Consider the following 21,429-nt stretch of genomic DNA (forward strand, 5'->3'; position numbering starts at 1 on the left):
TAACCAACAATGTGTGATATGATGAATGGAAAAAAATTCTCCAACTTCTTAAAGTTTCAAAACCGTCCTCACAAGGTCCTTGCTTCCTGCTTATCAAACTTATAATCCCAAACAAATGACAAGGTCAAAAAATTTCTCTTTGCTTGTGGGGGAAAGTTTAGCTGTATTGAATCTTAGTTAGTAGCCTAAAAGCCAGCGTGTACTCCAGCTGCTTGTTCCAAGTTCCGAAGCCGTACACAATGTCAGACGAAATGGGCTGTAACTCACCGCAGCCACAGTGGAGCTGCTCTTTCTGTGCACATTCAATCATAAAACTAACAAATGGGTCACGTGTATATTTTACCTCTGGCCTCAGGAGCTATTAAATATGATATACTCAGATGTTATGTTTGGTTAGTCATTGCCAGTACATCACAGTTAAACACTATACTGCTTAAACATACTTACTGTAATTCTTAAGGTGTGGTCTGTATGTTTTTTCTTCTTCGTTAGTGCTGATCTGGGGTCTGCAGTCAGCAGCATTCAGGAAGGAGGATTTCTTTGTATTTCATACTCTTATCAAGTGTGTTAGTAAGCGATACATCACAGTACTTAGTTGCATAACTTTGCATCCAGTGACATCTTTACCTTAATAAGACTGTTTTTTAGCTTAGTTCATTTTTATACTTTGTCTCCCATTTGTATTAAAAGTTTAGGGGTTTGTAAGTGGCAACAGTGTTATTCATATCATAGATGCTCAAAATTTATTAACAGGACAGAACTGTCCATAAGTTCCAAAGCAGAGGATCAAGGATCTTGTGTGCCATGTTATTTATTTTGGACAACACTGATACTCTTTATTTGTATTGATACTTTATTGTAGCTACAATGGTGTTGAAAAAAAAATCAAGGGTAATTGTAAAACGATAATATGCAACCATAATGGGACTTCTTCAACTGAAAGTAGAAAAACTTTCCTGGGGAGCTAGCTTTTACAGCAGAAATATGCAGTCTCTGTTGACAGTGAGGTCTAACTGGAGTAACTGGGGCACAGTTTCTGGAAACATATGCTACAGTTGATTTTTCAAAATGTAATTTTCCAATGCTGTGGGCACCACAAATTCATTTCCATTCACCACCATAGGCCCTTTTCACAGCAGACATTTTGACATGAGATAGGAGGAAAACACCAGTTGTAATTTGTAATATTAATAAGGACTGCACTCTGTTTAGCTTTACTAGTGTTAGAACCCTGCCACTGTGTATGCTGGCTCGCTGACATGGCTTAATGCTACACTAAAAGCAACGGATCCATCATTAAGGTTATTAATTACACCTGTGCTTTTCCTGTCATGAGATATCAGATACAGATATCTCAAGACCTGGACAGAAAATTTTAAACTACCATGGTAAGATATTACTAGAAGAAAGTAGGAAAAAAATGAGTGAACTCACCCCTTACATCCATAGGTAGCAATTGTGTTCAGGTGATTGAATTGGTCTTATGACCTGAAAGCTACAAGTTTTATTGATGTGAAGGAGCAATGTAATTCCCAACTACTGCAGCAGAGCTGAGACTGTAATAAGTCATTCAGAAGAAAAACTTCTGGATTGCCAGTTTCCGAAAACTTGACAACACTGATATTTATCCTCCTAAATGGCAAATGTTTGCACTAAAAAGTTAAACTAAGATGGTAAACATGACCTGCTGACATCTGCATGTGGGCATTGTCATTGTGAGCATGTTAGCATGCTTCTGTTAGCATGTAACTCAGCAAGAACAGCCTCACATGGCTGCTGTATGGCTGTGGAATATGTTTCATTTCCAGAACTTCAGTGGTTAAGCAGTTTGTTGGAGGTGTTTTCCTGATGGATAAAGAGCTAGCTAAAAAGCATATATTTTGCTGGAGGATTATAAACACCAGGCTAAAGGATGCCATACAGCCCAAGAGGCATTCTTATCAGTGGCTTGTTGTTGATTTTTTTTAAGTTACTTAACCTTTAATAAAAGCCAGACACTAGATGGAATAGATTTACTTAGCATGCCTTGTTAGAAAAGGTCCCAAAAATCCCCTGTAGTTCACCAGCTCCAGCACTTCATGCTAGCATGTCAACATATGCTTATTGGGTCTCCAAGGGTGTAGATTTTGTTTGGGGGCACATAAGAAATGTGGGGTTGGGATTCTCTTCAAGAAAATTGTGAGGGTCAAACACTCAATTTCCTGCATTCTGGTAATAGTATGCCTTTTCTTTATCAATTTCTGCTGTAAATGTCTTACATTTTACTATAAAGGTCCTCTGCTATGACAACTCACATTCTCAATATCAAAAGGGACCCCTGCGTCCCCTCCAAAATCTACGCCCATGGTGGCCTCCCAGCTAACATTCACTAATGTTCCAAAAATTCTGCATATTCCTACAAATGTAGGAATTCTATGTAGGGCATTGCTAAAAACCTCATGTACATACACTGAACATGTAAACCCTCCCTGACTACATATGAGTTAAAAAATGTTTCATTCATTAAGCAGGCTCTCAGTCTGGCTGACCTTCATCAGGGAATACAATCTCCATGACTGTTGAAGGTCGAATGGCACGGATCCAAGATTGCACGAGTCCCTCCCTGCTCATTTGAACGGATAAATCAGAGTAAAACAGCATGTGGACCCATTATGATTGATCCATTCATATACTGAAAAGTCAGCATGGGCAGGCTGGGTGGCAAAAAAAAAAAAAAAAAAAACCAAGACAGAAATTACAAATGCAGTTGTTGTTGTTTTTTTCAAACACTGTATTTTTTCCATCCCACGTAACCATCAAAATGACATGTTTAGAGTTTAGAATGTTTTATTATAGTTTATTGTGATAGCATTTTCATTTTTTCTTTTTTTTAAGTTTTCTTTTTTCCAAAGAACAAACACAGCAAATAACGTTGAGGGGGAGGAGGAGAGGCAGGAAGAGCGAGAGAGGAGGGTCACATAGATAAGATAGCTAGATCAATCCATAGATAGATAGATAGATAGATAGATGCATCAGGTTTGGCTTGATCCTCCCCCTGTAACCCCTCTGGGTCCACACACGCACACACACATACACACTACATCTTGCTTTACAAAGAATAACCATCATCAGAATAAGATTAATAACTGTCTGAATATATCTAGGAATAAAAAAAGAAAGAAAGAAAAATAAGAGGAACACACTGCCGAGAAAAACAGATTCACTCGCACTGCTGTGAAACCCAAAAACTCCCTACAGTTATACAGTTAGCCTGGAGAGAAAACAGCTAGGTTAGATAAACAGAAATATATGTATGCATCCTCTACGTATGCATGCATATAATGTATGCAGGCTGGGTGTGTGTGCGCATGGAGGGGATGGGAAGAAACAATGTTAACATGTGGGTTTGGATTCATTTCAAATGCCCCAATTCATACACAGAACTCAAACTAGGCCTGTTTCTATGACTTTACACATCTCTAAGTGTGCATCTATGCATGTGTAATGCATCGTCGACTAGCTAGTTAGTGGTAAAATGCCTCTCTGCAGGTAAGGGGTCGGTTTGATACATTTTAGCAGCTGTCCAAATCTCTCAGGGGGGTGGAGTTAAGGCAGGCAGCTGATTTCAGGACATATTATAGGGGCTTTGTCGATTTTTTCCCACATTTTTTTTTTTGACAAAACACAGGTAAACACAATAATTTGGCATTAAAAATAGACACAGAGCTAATGTTACCACACAGTCTGAGAAAGACAGAAAGATAGAGAGGTGAGGATGAGAGGGAAGGATGAACGATAAGTAACTGAAGCAGTAAAATATGATCATAACAGTAAAATGGTGCCTATTACATGGAGGATCTCGAAGCAAAAAACATTGCAGCAGTCATTGATCAAGCTCTAAACAGTATACATTATATATCTGCCAGCTAATTCGTGGTGGAAATCTTAGCTTGCTTAAAAGGGAGACGCCTTGACATTTTCAGCTGGAGTCTGTTCTCCACCAGGGACTTTCAATGCCTCTACACGGTCCTGTTAACAGCCTGTTATCATTCATACTTGTCATTTAAAAGAAAGGGCACCAACTACCCTAATGTAACAGGGCGGCTCAGTACCTTTGGGTTTAAATGAGAATTGTTAAAAATGCTAAAAAGCTGTGTAAAGGTCCAGTGGGGTCTCTCTTCCAGCCCTGGTAAAGAAGTAACTAGACCACAACAACATGCCAAGCTTTACCTTTAACAGCCAAAAAAAGCTACAGAAACCTAAAGAGCCATATATACACAGAAATGTGCCCGATAAATATAGTTAACAAAAAAAGTCTCAAATTCCAATCTATTTTCCTCTTTTTACTTCTTAACTTCATATTGGCGGCCGCTGCTCTCAACATCCCTTAACGTTTCTTTAACTTTTCGGCTTCCGTCTTCCCCAAAAGGATCCATAATCACACTTAACAGTTTGGTCTTTTATTCTCTCTCCAGACAATTTAAAAAACTTTAAGCCACAACCAGTTTGTAGTGTTCATTAAATACAAATCATCTGCAAGTCAACAAAAAGGACACAAAGACAGAGAGAAAAAAATAACATGAAGAAGAATAGGGAAAGAAAGCTCAAAATAACATAATATTTGCACTTTGTTTTTATGGACAGAACATACAGAGTGACTTGAATGCCTCCTACACCTCATAAACTGACATACTGGAATACCTATATCGTCCCTATACACACAGACACAGCATGCAAACTGACTTGACATGTAGGAACATGTCCTGCTATCAATGTGCTGTGTCATTTTCTTCAAAACATGTACAGATGTGTGTATAGACACAACACGGCGCATGATTTATTCCATACAGTCAGTTGCTTAATCTCTACCAACAACCTCACTGTTACTGAAGGTATAGCTCTATTTTTTTATGATTCTGAGGTACTGTGATATCCCAACAACATCCTCATGAATTCAGAGAAGTACGTAAATTAAACTGCTGGAACAGAGTTCTTCACATTCCAGCGTGCTTTTTTTTTTAAATAAAGAGATAGAAATCCATTTATCTAACCAAAAAAAAGATGAACTGCAAAACTTCAGAATTTGGGGGCTAAACCTGCAGGTGAAGCTGACTCCGTCCTTGTTAGACTGTTGGAAGTCAGGTTGATTTATGGGGACACGGCCCCGAGACCCTTGGGTCATGGTCAAGGGACTTAAGAAAGACATGGCTGAAAGACAGAGAAAAAGACAGAAAGGGAGGGATGGATGGATGACAGAATGGAGCAGTAGAGAGAGAGAGAGAGGTTAACAAACTGTTAGTGAGCCTGGACAGTTCTGTAGAAACGCAAGGGAGGGTCGGAGAGGGCGAGGAGGAGGAAGGGTCAGGGTTGAAGGAGGAGGAGGAGAAGGAGGAGGTGTGTTTTGAGGCTTCAGCAGCAGCCCCCTCCAGCCTGTTGGCCTCCCTGGCTGCCGGTCAGTGTGGAGTTGGTGGTAGGATGCTGGGGTCCAATCTTAATACCATTAGCCTGTGTGGAGACAAAGACATAAACAACACAAATAGGAGATAAATTAGAACAGGAAAAACAAAGTCTCTGCTACAGGGTTCCTCAAAATGATCACGACAGTAACAAGGTGACAAAATCTGTTGGTATGATTAGGAAAGGGTGTAATTTTGTTGATGAACCATGTCTATATTTAATCTATCCTTACTTTTCCTAATTTTATGGGCAAGTACGTTTTCTATGATGCTTCACAAAACCTTTCTCCTCCAAATTATTCCTTTTATAAAGTTTGCTTTAATCAAATTAGCACAAACTCATTTAAATGCAGAAAACTAGGGGCAAGGTACAGTAGTGTTCAGGTGTGGTCAGACATGCGTTTAGAGACTTATCACAGTGGACATGTGAATCCCCTTCAACAATATATACAGTGGAGGTAGAGCTAAAAAAGAACTGAAGAAAAACAATACTTGGGAAAAATAAAGAACAAGTTACAGGATGCTATGGAAGATTAACATTGCACAGCGCCCGCAGGAGCTCCTATTGGATCACATCATAGAGGAAGCAACAGGTGCTGCTGTGTTGCACAAAAGCAAAGGAAACACCAGCAGCACTCAAGGACATGAGGAAAAAAAAAGAAAAGCACTTTTAAAAGAAGAGAAACAGAAAGAGAGGCAGGCAGGTGGGTGGTAGAGAGACGCAGCTCTTTCATCTCTCTCTCTCCCTCTCTCATCCTTTCAACTGGCGCTCTCTTTCTCTCTTCCTCTGTGTACTGTACTGCTCACTTTCCCTCTCTGTGTTTCATCATCTCTCTCTCTCTGTCCGTGGCTGTAGCACACTCTCAGCCTTGCTCTCTCCCTCTGTATATATTTATCTCTCTCCCTCTCAGCGTAACTCCCCCTCCTACACTCAGTAGCAGTAGTGCCTCTGGGAAACACTGTATGCCTTTAAATCACATTTATTGAGCTAAGGCCATGTGTGTGTGTGAGTAAGTGTGTGTGAGTATTTTCTCATAGTGGCTGCCAACATTTCTGGTGGGGCTTCCCTCTCTCTCTCTCAGCCAGTCAGCTGATGTGGTTTGGCTGGCCGATCTGCCTTCACTCCGTCTTACTGTTACTAATAACAAAAACACTCGCTGGCTGGCTGGCTGGCTGGCTGGCTGGCTGGCTAACTCCAGTCCTGTCTGACGAACACTTGGACCTGCTGGCTGGCTGGCTAAAGGGCCAGATACACTCCAAAACAGAGAGTGCACACACTGTTCTGTTTATATACTACATTGGCTGTCTGCATTCACGGACGTGTTCACACATGTTTGTTGGCACATATGGTCCGCGTGTACAGGCTGCACGAGCATGGTCTGTGTGGCACGTGACTTTATTTACGTCACAATCTACTACGTGGTTAAGAGTCTTCTTAAGGAGATAACCATCTGGATAGTAATAGTATGGAGGATAAACCAAGAGCACACCCACACTAAAAGTCACATTAGCCTTGCCTTGTTTCAAACCTCTGAATCACTTCAGACAGCTCACATTTGTTCAGTGATCTAAAAAGGTGCTGTGCTCACTGACCAATAACTCATCCAATTGGAGAGACAGTTGACCAATCAGAGATTTGTAACGAGGATTAAGAGTGAAGATGTCATCTTCCTTCATAGCTAGCTACATTCATGAAAAATGAAGTGTGGATAAGATCAATGCAGTTGTACGTGTTATTGTAAGACAACAAACAGAACAACTCCTAAATCAATTTGTGTCTTTGATCAATGTCAAAAACATTAAGTTTACTGCTCTTAGCAACAGCTACTGCTGCTTCTGTGCTGACTGAAAATGATGTCTGCAGACAGATACATCTCATGCTACTGACCACTTAGGGCAAAATGAAACAAAAGAACACATGAACACAAACTCAGGCTGAATGAACGAAGCGCAGAAAAAAGGCAATTTAGACTGAGTATCAGTCTAATACCGGTCTTTCGTTCAACAAAACTGACAGAACTGTAAAAATCATAGCCCATCAACATTTTAACTGTTGAATGTGCACATCTGCACAGTCAGAGGTTGGCCCCTGATACTGCAGGAGCTGAGTGGAGCTTGAACCAAGACAAAAAAAGGAATGTTCATGCTATCATTTAGGCCTAAACTGAAGTAAATGGAGACAGAGCTGATACGCGATTCCAGATTGGGTCGCTACAAAGTCCCTTCTTTATGCCACCTTTGCATTTTTACACAGAACCAAACAACAGCGGCATCATGCCCCAATAGTGTGTGGTTTTAGACAGCATGTTGGCATCACTGAAACAAGAGAGCAGTAGCCTCTAGTGTGACATAAAACATACGTGTTGGCAGCAATTTGTAAACCTAACAATGGCATTAACATGGCAATAACAATCTTTAACCATCCCTGTTATGTGGCGTCTGATTTTGTCCTCTGCTCGGAGGGTAAGGACCTCCTGGACGTCATCCTTTTCCCAAGTTGCAGACGTTTTCGACTGCTGTTTTTCTTCTTTGAGTTAGCTGCTAGCTGCTTTTTAAATTTCTTGCTGGTGGGTCGCACACAAAACATGTCGTCAAAACATCACACCTGTCCTGTCCATGGCCCTGTCCTGCCGGTTGTCCCTTTTACACATGGTGATTTGCTGCTGTTACTACCTCTACTGCCAGCTTAAAGGCGAGAAAAATCTTTTCTAAAGAACTGCGAGGCGGAACAATGCAGCAACATCCCTGCCTTGAGCAGGTAGTGTAAAAGGGACTAATGAGAAAAGGACACGGACAGGAGAGGTGCACACAGTCCATTTTATAATACATGGAGTGTCTGTGTATGAGGACATGTTGCACATGAGCAATCAGCACTTATGATCTGTAGGGTCGTACACACTAAGCTGCACGTGGACGTTCAAATATGTTCGCACAGATGTGGGCAAATGATAAAATGGATATCATGCAGACCTTGATGGACACCAGCTACATGGATAAATTAAGTATCATTTCTTAATGAAAATGATTTATAAATCTTTAAAATTATATTTTTCTCTCTGTTTTGGTCCTAAGCTGATGATTTTCTGAAAACTGCCTTCAGAGTGGATAAATCTGGCAACACAAGCTGTGCATTCTATTGTAGCTGAAAAAAATTGAGCCTTTGGAAAAAATGAACCTGGGTAGTCGGGTGCTATACAGCAGTAACTTAAGAAGAGAGCTTTCTGTTATCTCTAACTAGATCACTCATTTTAAATCAGTGCAGCTGATCACACAACACAGGGATTGTCAGTAATCTGCATTCATTTTGTCAGACATCAGTCATAAAAAAATCAACATCACATTGTGGCAACACAGGAAACACTTTGCCTGTTCAAAAGTAGCACTGTGATCACTAATTCACGCAGTTGCTTGATACTGGGAAATTGTCTTCAATGAGAAAATAGATATTACCAGATGTTATGTGTGATGTATAGCTTTGTATTTTGCTGAACAAAATGCAACATCAAAAAGAGATTCAGCCTTTCTTCTAGTGTTTTCGTGTGGAAGAAGGTCTTTAGGAAACCAACCTGAAAACACCAATGTGGACGCACATTGCTTTCACGCGTAAACTGTTTGCAATTTTAATGTGGAGGTAGTATGACTAACACTTACTGACAAGTGCATACTTGCTGACAGGCTTGGTGCCTTGACTTTCCTGCCTGGATAACTGTTCCACTGAGAAGATAACCATCTGGTCGACTGGATAGCAAACTTACTGACTGGCTGGATAGGAAGCTTACAGACTGACGACTGACTGGCTGGGTGTTTGTTTTCTTGCCGAATGACTGAGACCTTGTGGGATGTGAGGAATTTATGAGCTGGCAAGATGCCAAAAAAGAGAGACGGAGAGAGAGAGAGAGCTGCAGAGTAAAGAAAGGGTGAGTGGAAAATAGAGCAGGGAAGAGGAGGAACGCAGGGAGTTTTGCTTGGCTGGAGTCAAAGGAAGCAGGGAAGAGGTTTTTCTCCCCCCCTCTTTTTGAGGAGAGAGGGAGCGTGGCAAACCACACACACTGCTGGAAAACTACACTAAGGAGGAAAAGGAGAGGAAAAGAGGAGAACAAAGACTGGAAGAGAGGAGAAGACAGTCTTAAAAAAGACAACAACAATGGAGAGGTTTGACAAGGAAGGAAACAGAGTGAACCGTGTGTCTCACCTCATTGTTGATATCAAACACTCCCTCCTGAATCTTCTCATAGATCTCCTTGGCTGTGTTGATGAAAGCCTGAGATAGAGACAGGAAGTGAAACAGACAGAGAGAGAAGAGGTGATTCAATTCATATTTGTGCGTTGACTCCTGTAAATGAGACGGCTCAGTTCTTTTCTTTTTCTTTTCTTTTTGTTTATGAAAAAGCCACACGCCATTAGGTATGCAAAACAGATTCACTGCAAGATTTAAAGAACACAACCAGTTTAAACTGCTAAATATTCAGGCTAAAACATGACTTTGCCTTTCTTTTTCCCTGGAAACTGTAATCTATCACAGTAAACTATCATTCTCATTTTTATTTATTGTCAAAATGATGGCTGAAAGTGCAAAATGATGTGTTAAATATTCTATAAAGGTTGTGTTAATGAAAATACACACAGTACTGACAAACAATAATCAAATATTGACATCAAGAAACAGATGTGTGTGTGAATTTTAGTATCAGTCAAGTATGGGATATTAAAGCCTAACACCAGCACTTGAAGACAACAAAATGTAACAATGAAAAATACTTAATATGAGTAGCGTTTATTGCATACTGAGGTAAACAGAAACTCAAATGGGCTAAAACATACATAAAAGTAAGCTAATAGTTTTAAAGGAGCTTTTAAAGACACAGGACAACCTTTTCAGAAATACACGTGTATGCTATTATTTTTAAAGTGAATTGAGAAGAATGGTATGAACGTCTGTTATGTCTGTACACCAATATATGGAGCTGAAGAAGGCTGAAAGCTTAGCTTAGCACAAAGACTGGAAGTGGGTGGAAAGGGCTAGCCTGGCCCTGGAAAAATACATCTTCCAGTATACCCACTGCTCACAAGCTGATACCTTGTATCTTTTACAGAAAGGTAAAAACCACAAGTTGAGGTTTAAGGGGAAGATGTGCTGGAACCATTTCTTATACCCCCTTTCCTCACTAATGTGCTGGCTTGGTTTGAATCAGCATGTCAGCCCAGCGTGGCAGGGATTTGCATCTCCATTACATCAGGGCTACCTAATGATGGCTTGTTTTGAGCGATGATGTTTAAAAGCAGCGGGCTGATCCCCAGCTAAAGGGCCCTCATGTTCTTCCATCACACAGCATGGCAGGTAAAACAAGTTGTTTGACACTATACTGGCAAATAGTCACTTTTTAAAAACAAATATGCATGAAAAAAAAAAACAATCTTGATATGGAACTCTTAGATTACTTTTTTCTTTTACTGTAACTAATACATATCCTGAGTGGGACATTTATCAGTGTAGAAATCACCTTGCAAACTATGTTATGGTGACACTGTTTCTCATGCATGTCAAATATCAATAACATGTATTAATATATATCTTTTAAAAAATGATGTGCAATATATAATTTTTTTTTGACAAGCCTGAAAATGAATTAAAATATTTTTACCTCTTGGAAATCAGGCTCACTTGCTGTGTTTCCAAGTGGTATTATTATTAACGTTGCTGTCACAACACCAACAACTGGATCTCTTTTCCTCAGAGCCTAGCGACTACCTCAGTCTCTACAGTTACTTTGGTTGTTCCTCTGTCCACCATTTTCACAAATGGGGATAGTACACTGATTCTCTTTGGTAACTAGGGATAGCTATCGATAGCTACCACGGAAAACAAAAGCTCTGTCCTCTTCCTGTTTTGGTTGTGCAGTGCTTGACGCACTTGTGGTGTAAATGGAGCCTTCATTTTCCTGCAGGATTGTACATGGTGGTGGACTGAATTGTGTGGTGGCAGTGCGGCTTATAGGGAACTAACCTAAATGCTGATGCTGTCATTATTCCATAGCTGTTACATGATGCAATCAACATTTACTTTATAATGATAAATTAAAGCAATAAATGTGTCTATTTCCACTTTAAACTTCTATCAAATAAAACTGTTGCTGATTTTTGCAAAGTCTCATTCCTCTATCCATCTGATCAAATAAAAACTGCTGTTCTCTCCCTCCGTGATAACATGTTAGTTTATTTTTTTCCTGCCTCAGTATTCAGTGTCAACAGGAAACACATCAAGGAAGGAAGACGCTCAAAATGCTGTTTTGTTGGGACTTAAAGAGATCAAGATGTAGACTATTTTTAAGAAGTAAAATGCCTCAATGAACACTATCTGAGAGCTTTCAAAGCTTTAAGATGAAGACCTTGTTAGAAGATGCAGAAACCCTTTAGAGCAGATTTGCTTTTTCTTGTCAACAGCTGCTACAAGAATAAGATCTGAACACAACGCACACACAGACTACACACAATCTCTGTTTTCTTTCAACACACCTTACTGACAGCACTGCGAGGATCAAAGATGTTAGTATAAAGTGGAATTAAGCTCCCTGAGCTACTAGCCTCCGACTGATATCTCCAGGGACAGTCTCTTGGTGTTCGTCTCTCAAGGGTCTAAACTGGAAAGCAACTATGATAAACTTGTTGTGCAGAGTGTGTGATCTGAAATCAAGTCAGATCACACACACTTCAGTCTGTGGAGGAACAATGAAGCACTCTCCCAACTGCCTCCACACACAATTCTGTCAGGCCATGAAAAAGTGTGTTTCTTAAGCAGAGTCATTAAAGAACTGAAAATATGCCCTGAACTTCTATCTGACACCCGGTCTGAAAATAGACTGAGGAGCCCAAGGGTGCTCTCTGGTGCACTCTGTCCTGTTCACTCCTGTCCTCTTTCCTTCCTTCAACACATCACTGCACCCCTTGTTCATGCACAGCTCTCTACACTTCTTTTTCTTCAATTTCTCAGCAATATTTAGTCGTGATTTGTAGAGATTGTTTGGCCGGGGAGAGGATGAAAGGAGGACATACAAAACTACGGAGATAAAACATGTAGGGGTAGAGTGGAGAGAAAACATTTAGGTAAAGGAAACATTTGAGGAATGGTTTCAAGTAGAGAAGATACTGGGAAGATGGGAAAAACAAAAGACTAGAGGAGATGAGCATAAAGAGCTGAAAAGCTGCAAAAACAGGAAGAGACAGAAAAAGTTCAACAAAAAATGAGAGAAAACAGGAGAAAAAATAGACAAGAAAACACAAGAGATAGAAGAAAGATGAAAGAAATAAAGAAAAACAAAACCAAAAATGAGCAGAGACTAAGCAAAGGGTCTCCAGGAAGGGAGGATGTAAGGAAAGAAGAAAGGATGGGGAGATGAGACTATGAGAAGATGCTTACAGGAATCTCTCTCTAAGGACCATCCCATCAGCCCGGTGTCCACCCACAGACCCTGACGACAAACCCAGTGCACTGATTGGCTGCTGGATGTCGCTGAGGGGAGGCGGGGTGGAGGTTATGAATATGTATGAACTATAACTGGTTGATATACTGCTGGAGAGAGAAAGGGAGATGATGGAGAAGAGAGAGGAGGAGGGGAGGAAGAAATGAATGGAAGAGGGCAGGAGGACATGGAGGAGGAAAGGGGAGGATGACATGTTGGAGGAGGGGGAAGAGGAAATGGATGAAGAGTGGGAGGGGGGAGGTGAAGGAGGATGGGAGGGAGGTAAAGAGCAAATGATGGACGTCGAGGGATGAGGAGGGATGGAGCGAGGAGAGATGAAGGGAAGGGAGGAGAGGAGCGGTATCAGGAGGATTCAGAGGACACTAATGAGACAAATTAATCATACCACACACACACACACACACACACACACACACTCATCCCTCCCCCCTCATCTTAACCCCAAAGAGAGCTTGACTCAACAGTGGTGTGTGTGTGTTTGCATGATATAGGCCAGGCAAGGGAGGGCAGAAAAAAAAAATCAATGTAAACAAACGCACACATACACACTCTGTGCAGTGCCCCTGGCTGGCATGCTGTGCTGTGTAGGATGGGATTATTTATGTGATTGGATAAGTGAGAAAGGGGTCCCCGAGGACAACGCCATGCATTCATTACACACAACAACACCAGGGGTGTGGCTCCGTGAGGGGTGGAGTGGTGTGCTTCATGATGCTAATGTGAAGCTAATGTGATGGCTGGCATGGTTAGGCTCCAGCATGGTGACCCCTGATGCTACAAGTACAGTCAAATCATCGGGAGGTTTTCTTTTAGTGTCATGATCCATTTAGGAAGGGCATTTAGACTTCATACATACAAGTTAGAACAATAAACTAGTGTAGGTAAGATAGTGGATTGATTGGAGATTTACTATCCATTATAGCTCTGATCACCGTTCAAGACAGCACTGTGGCATTCATCTTTTAATGTGCACTGACTGATGTTTCATTCAAAATATACACCCAGCTCTCACCCACCATGTCAGTTTTCTGAATTTCTGTGGTTAATGTCAGAATCAGAATCGTTTTATTGCCAAGTAGGTTTTCATATAAAAGGAATTTGTCTTGGTGTATTGGTGCATAACAAAGAATATAAAATATATAAAAATATAGAGTAATTAGAAGCATAAGTATAAAAGGGAAATACTAACAATTAAATATAAAATCTGAAAGCAAATAACAATAATACGAGTAATATAAAAAAAAATATGTACAGTGTAAACATAAATGTATGAACATCAGAGAGAGCACTGTAGTGGTGGTAATATGGAAGGCGGTGCTCTGGCTACCACCAAGGACACCAAGGTAAATGTTCTCTAAAATGTTTGTGGGAATTTATGTTTGTGGGAATTTGGGGTTTTAGCAACTTGAGGAGTTTCTCATCTACAAGTACCCATAATGTTTTTTTTTCCATTTGTTTGCTTTTTGCATTGTTTTCTTGTAAATCCTTGTGCTTAGGAAATCTGAAACCAGTGAGGGAATTGCAGTCTCTGCCACTACCATTAAGAACTAATAAATAGAGAAGTAATTACTGTTGCAGAAAGAATGCTATTGATTTTCATTTTTCATGATTTTCATTAAAAATGTGTCTGTTTCTGGTAAAAACAAGATCTTTGTACCTCTGTACCTAGCATAAGATTCAGATCTGGTTACGGTGCTTTGAGCTACCTTGGTGTTGCTTTCTGAAACAGAAATGGATAACCTGAGATCTTCCACTTTCTTTTAGTAGGTGTTTTTTCCCCCTGTATTTTTCCGTCTTGTTATTGTCGGATTTTCTTGTACTTTATTATATTCAGTACATTGCATGTTGCCTTATAATTAAAATAGCTTTGCACTGCTTTTCTATTACTACATTTACAGCTACTACTAAATACAAACAACAAAAACATCAAGTCAATGTATACTGGTGTAAAACAAAATTACTCATTAGGATGGTTCATTCTTTTCCTCTGTTGAAATAATAATTTCTTAAGTAAAAATGTAATAATTCAAATTGCATCATAGGTGGATGACGCCAACTGGACTGAATGTGATTTATAATACAACTGTAATACATACACAGCTGGAATGAGCCACTATATGGTTCTATTCATGTTACCTCTGATGCTGCCTGACAATGTGCCAATGATAAAACATCACTGCAGTCTGAAACAGGCTTGCTTATGGTGTACACATCCTTACATAAATCATGACATATTCAAAGATTTAGTCTGCAGTGTTGGAAGCTTATGCTTGCATTGTGTTCCAGACAAACAGAGGACTAACTTTAGATAAGTTAATAGAAGTAATTGCTGTGAAATAGCAGATAATATGTGTGAAATTCTGGCATCACCCCTCTCACAATAAGAGATTTATATGTGAGCAAAAGCCTTTAGCATTAGTTGACTGGCTAGGAGTGGTCTATCGTAGATTTCAGACAGGTGGAGTTAGGAAGAATTTTGGAACTCAGACAGGTTCAGGTGAGTTGTGAATTAGTGAAGTGGTGCTATAAGTTATTTTCTGGTATTTCACTTATCATTCTATGTCAACATAACGGCAAACAACTTTCAAAATGTAGCCCGAATGAAAATATATGTGTGCATGGGTATATCTATGTGTATACGTATATATATGTGTGTGTGTGTGTGTGTGTATATTATTACCTCCTCTACATTAGAGGCAGTCTTGGCTGAGGTCTCCATGAATATGAGGCCATGTTCTCTGGCAAATGCTTCACCTTCCTCTTTCTTCACCTCTCTCCTCGACTCCAGGTCACTAAAAAATACACAAACACACACACACTTAGATACAATAAAATGATGTGTTCCAATTATGAAAAAAAAATTGTTTCGCCAAAAGCAGAAAGATAGCGGTGCATTACATTAGTACACCTTATGAACAGTTGTACAGTTGAACAGTGATATTTACCTGACCTGCGGAGGAAGCTAACTCACATCAGGATCACTAAAAATTCTGTGATATCAATTACCACACTTCTCTATTGAATAAAACCAGAATGTGAACTTCTGTTCATGATGACACACCACTGATAGCAGTGGCTTTGTTGTTTGAGCTAAAAACAGCAAAAACAACAAAAAATTTTTTTAGCTATGCCCTCTGCTGCTAAGTGGCTAACAGCTCTCTGTGAAATAAATGCTTATGCAAGTTTTTTAACTTGAACAATTCTACCTCAACTGTTAGGAAAAAGTTTACCTTAAACACCAATAAGCATGAGTCTATCTGGCAGGTGTGATAGAGTTGTCAAATACATTTTCAAGGTGTTTGTAAATGTATCAACAACAGAACATTTTTGCACATTTTTCTTACATAATGCTGTTATGTAACATGAAGCACCTGAGCCCTCAGTGTTATCAATAACCAGCTGAGGTTTGTTGCAGATGTGAACTTCCTCATTTAAATTTGACGAAAGAATGCACTAACCATCGAAGAGTTAGTTTCAAGGTGTCTGCAATTCTATCGCCAGCAGTCTTTTGACATAGCTTTACCTTTCACAATGCTATGTTATGTAACCTGAGGTAGGGAGTCAGCCAACACATTGTGAACAACCAGATCTAAGTAAGTTACTTATTTAAATCTGACTAAATGATGTATTAAACTTAAATTAGCATGGAATAGTTTTACTTCATTTTACTGTTAACAAAAGCTACCGTTTAAAGTAAGGACAAGGCCAAGTCATGACAGCATCCCAGCTTACTTGGACAAATGTTAAACAAACCATTGTACTACAGTACAGTGTTCTTAAACCCCACTGATAGCTGCCACAAATTGTCAATGGTCCAGTCTTATGTAGGACAGGCTGTAACCATCACTGTGTACTGTATCTTACCTCTTGTTGCCAATGAGCATGATGACCATATTGGAGTTGGAATGTTGGCGAGCGTCCTCTAACCAGGTCGTCAAGTGGTTGAAGGTGTCCCTTCTGTTAAAACAAGCACAGAATCACATCACAGATACAGCACCCATCATGAAAGAGCTTTAGAGTTTACACATTTGTATCAGATTTTACTTTCCCTCATGTGGTGAATGACATCCTTGTCACTTCCTCTTGCAATGTTTGCAATCATTTAAACTCACAAAAACACCTTATCTCACTTGTTCCTTCACCTATCATGAAAGTTTAGATTTGACAAGTTTCTGACTCTGAGTGGCTTACCAGCTAATATTATCTGAATGTGCTTCCTACATAGATCTGAACAGACTCTGTTTACTGTCCTCGGGCACAAAGCATAATGTCTTAAGTCCCCCTAGTGATCCCTTAAAGGTTGAAATGTCCACTCTGCCTCACAGTTTTTTATACATTAAAATGAACTCCCTCCTTGAAATCAACTAACTAGGTCAAAATTAAGAACCCCAGGGTTCTACTTCTGAAGAACATAAATATCCACACAATATGTATCAACATCAGGACAATCCTTCTTTGACAAAGACCACATTCCTGCTAATATGTTTTCATCTTAAAACTGCATTTAACAACAAAAACGAAGTCCATAAACACAAGCATTTTTGCAGAGTTTCAGAAATAATCTTCGACTATACAATCATGCCTGAAAACACATATCACGTGACCATTCACATGCACTGAGCATGCATGTGTCAACAGGAAGCAGACTGTCTACTCTGCAGTAAGTTGTGTACAGAAAATACTACAGAGATGGCAAAAAGTAAGAGGGATTTCTTTGCCTTGATCTACAACGAGATAGAACTGTCACGAGTATAAGGCGGCGAAAAACAGATTGGGAGTTGTTTCAAAGCAAATATGACGACATATGAGTGGTACTGGGAGCATTATCCGTCACCAGAGGAAGCCACTGCAATGGGAAAAAGGGTGACCACACAAGAAAGATGAAAACAAAAAAGGTATTTTGACTTGACACATTGTGACTTTTAAGACCCAGTCAGGAAGCGAATGTGGGTGTCTGCCCCATTGTTTACAAAAATCTCCCTCTCTACCCATCAAGAACTATAAAATGCAATTAAACAAAACCTGAGTATTTAAAATAAAACGGGGTCAGCAGCGTTCCGGGGAGGATGGAGGGAGGGTGATAGTGCTGGACAAAAGGTCAAAGGAACATGATAATCATTAAGAGTGAATCTCTGGGGACCATGAAGATCAATAACAAATTTCATTTCAATCTGGTCAGTAGATGACAATATATTTTGCTCTGGAACATATCATTGACTTAATGGTAAGAATGACCTGCTGCTAGTGGGTTTGAGAAGAGAAGCAGCTAAGACCTGATTTATACTTAGTCACTGTGCACATATTGGGTGGACCACCTAGCTAACCGATCTCAAAAGAGCTAAGGGTAAATGTACCCAAGAAGTATTCAAGATGGACTGAAATCAGATAGTTCTGGAAGTCACATTTCTTCTCGTGCCATCAGCAGCTCAAAATGTTCATTTGTCATTAGGAATTATCTCAAATGTCCTTCATGGATTGGCGCAAAGTTTGGTTCAGACATTCACAGTTCCCACACAATGAATCCTAATGACTTTGATGGTCCCCTGACTTTTCCCACTCGTGCCACCATGACGTGCTCAACAGCTATGGGATGGATTGCTACAAAATCTGGTTTGCACATTCATGCCTGTCAGGATGAATGGGAATCACTTTCGTGATTTTGTGATTTTTTTGTAAAATACTTTGGTTTATGACCAGATACTTGCAAAAGTAATAGGATTCCCATCAGCCTCAGTTGTACTTTGAGTTTAATACTAATTAGCAAATGACAGCATGCTAATGTCCCAAAGTAAGACTTTTAACATGGTAAACATTACATCTGCTCAATATCAGCATTAGCATTGTCATTGTTAGCATGCTGATGTTAGCATTTAGCTCTGATTCTTGGCCTTGTTCCTGTGTCCTGACGTGACTTTCAGACATGGCATTCTAGAATCTGTGACTTTATGTAATGTAGGGCTGCCCCTTAAAAGTCAGAGTTTCGAATCATCAGTCAGAGACCCGTCAGTCAACTCAGATTGCTTTGAGCAGTTGTCACTTTTTCTTTTGCAAGTCAGTGTGCTGTGCAGTGAACTTCTGGGGACATTTTGGTGCCCCTGATTTTGCTGCAGAGTGAGTGCTATTAACTTTCACACTACTCTTTAGGACAGCCAGCTGTGGACTTGTTGCAGACAGTCTCCGGCTTTCGTTTGATATCTAGTGTTGGCAGAAAATATTTCCGAACTGTCATTAGCACTGTTAGCTTGTCAACTGTATTACATGCTGCTTTCACACTGAACGTCCCACTGAGCTCCATTCGAACTTTAAAGCTTTATATGGAAAAGAAAAAATCAATAGTTGAACATTAATTTCACCCAGCCGACTCTGATTCGACTGACATAATTCTGAGACAGGTACAGCCCTAATGTAATGCATATTTTTCTTTTGGTGCAGCTATGTCTGAATCATAGTATGTAATGAGTGAAAACTCAAAAACATCATGCTAACTTACGACATTTGTCCTATCACAATTTCTCAACTTGCAAGTGGCAACTTTTCATGGTGAGGAGAGGATGCTCATAATAGGAAAGGTTGAACTAGAGGTATTTTGAAGTTTTTAAGCTCTCGTAAGGACACAGTCTCATCATTGATTCTCATTCCAGTGTCCAACTTCCCAGTGTTCCTGAACGCAGCTTGGCTACAGAGTGTGTAGGTGTCTCTCTGATTGGTTCTGTTACCTTGTGATGTCATAGACTAGCAGAGCTCCTGCTGCTCCTCTGTAGTAAGACCTGGTGATGGACCGGAACGATTCCTGACCAGCCTGCAGAAACACATACATATATTAATAAACAGAAATTGAAATCTGAATAATTGAAACGACCACAGACAACTGCTGAGCCTTTGGCTTTCTAACAGCCCTGATCCTGCTGCAGTCTGACTCTGGCTTAACAGGACTCATCTTTCAGTCCTACAGGTCAGCCTCCCACTGTCCTGTTATCTACGAGTCCTCTGTATGTAGTCTAGTCCCATAAATGTTCTGTACCAGCCCTGATTCTCTAGCAGAATCCGGCTCCAGGTTTTCAGTCAGCTGGGGAGAGGACAGGACAGAGCAGAGCCTGTAATCGGATACAATGGAGGTCTCTCTTTCTTTCTCCATCTATCTGTCACAATCCCTTTCTTTCTCTCTGCTCGTGTGTATAACCTCCCAGTTTCCCTATTTATGAACAACATGGAAGGCCACATTAGCTGTGGTGTCATATGGATTAAACCTGTAGCATTTACTGGGAGTCATAGAAACAGTGTGTTCAGCCCAGCAGGTCACCTTGTTCGTTCACTCCCCCTTACATTATTACCCCCCATTGTCTCACCTCTACTGTCTCTTCCTTGCATCACTCACCTTTTCATTCTCTATCTATGAATCCCTGGGCCTGCCCTCTTTCCATCACTCCTTTCACCATCTAGCACTCTTACCACCCCCCTGCCCATCTATTCATCCTCTGTCTCCGTCCCATGTACAGTAACAATGTTGTCTGTGTTTGGTCCAGGCCGGGGTAGAAAACAAAACACCACTCTATCCTTGCAGCTGCAGCCCTGCGCTGCTCTGACCTCATCTGAACAACCAGACAGTCAGTCAGTCAGAAACACAATCACTCGGTGAATCATTAAGCAAGTCAGAAGACCAGGCTGCCGGTGTTTCGCCTAGGAACCAAGTCTGCTGGTCAATGAAGCAGCTGGTCACTGAGTCAGAGAACTAGACATTCAGTCACTGAGCCGGTTAGTTAGTTCATTAGATGGTTCAACCAGTCAGCCAGAGGACCAGTCAGTGAACCAAGCAGCCGGTTAGACAGCCACTACAACAGTCAGTCAGTCATTCAGGGAGCGGTCAACCAGCCAGTAATGCTATTAGTGAATAAATGATAAATAAGGGTGAAAGAGAGGGAACGCTGTGTCTGTCTGCCATCTGGCCTACATACTTGGGTGCAGAAACACACATACATGCACACACACTTATTCATACGTCATGTGCAGCCTACACAAGGATCCCACTGGTTTTTCTGGCCATTTGGTGGTGGTGTATTGTACAAGTCTAGTAAGCATCAGTGAGCCCTGCTGGATTTCTTATGCCCACCTAATGGAGAACTTTATAACACCTGTAAAACCAGGTGAAGACAATTAACTAGCTGGTAGGATAGAAAGCCTGCAGTAGTCTTGAGTTTTGAGAAACAGGACTGACATCGCTGCTGTGGGCCTTCTCCTCTCATGCATGGAGCAGTGTCTTTCTATGGAGCTCTAACTCCACCTGCTGGTCAACTGGTTAACTGCATGTTCAAACTTGCATACTGACTCAATGCTTAGAACGATACATCTTTTGTATAAATACCTCGGCATCTGACTGACTCAAAACAGTAACAAATTTCACATTGACAAACTTGTCAACAAGCTACGACAATGAATGAAAAAAAAAATTATGTTTGTACAGAAACAGAGCTGTTTTCTGATGCTTAGTAGGAAGCGGATAACCGAAGCAGTGTTCTTGT

At 40.4% G+C, this 21,429-nt stretch overlaps 1 protein-coding gene across 1 annotated transcript in view; it reads right to left on the reverse strand.

Moving 5' to 3' along the window:
* Nucleotides 1-2,808: 2,808 nt before the first annotated feature.
* rab2a (RAB2A, member RAS oncogene family) overlaps nt 2,809-21,429 on the reverse strand; it is a 33,797-nt gene continuing 15,176 nt past the window's right edge. Inside the window, exons 4-8 of the mRNA XM_049598749.1 lie at nt 19,630-19,712; nt 16,778-16,870; nt 15,594-15,705; nt 9,628-9,696; nt 2,809-5,484 (exon numbers count right to left, since the gene is read on the reverse strand). Of these exons, the coding sequence (XP_049454706.1) occupies nt 5,389-5,484; nt 9,628-9,696; nt 15,594-15,705; nt 16,778-16,870; nt 19,630-19,712 (453 nt within the window). The 3' untranslated portion in view covers nt 2,809-5,388. The remainder of the gene's footprint in view (nt 5,485-9,627; nt 9,697-15,593; nt 15,706-16,777; nt 16,871-19,629; nt 19,713-21,429) is intronic.

This window comes from Epinephelus fuscoguttatus, linkage group LG15, assembly GCF_011397635.1.
Source record: "Epinephelus fuscoguttatus linkage group LG15, E.fuscoguttatus.final_Chr_v1".
NCBI lineage: Eukaryota > Metazoa > Chordata > Actinopteri > Perciformes > Serranidae > Epinephelus > Epinephelus fuscoguttatus.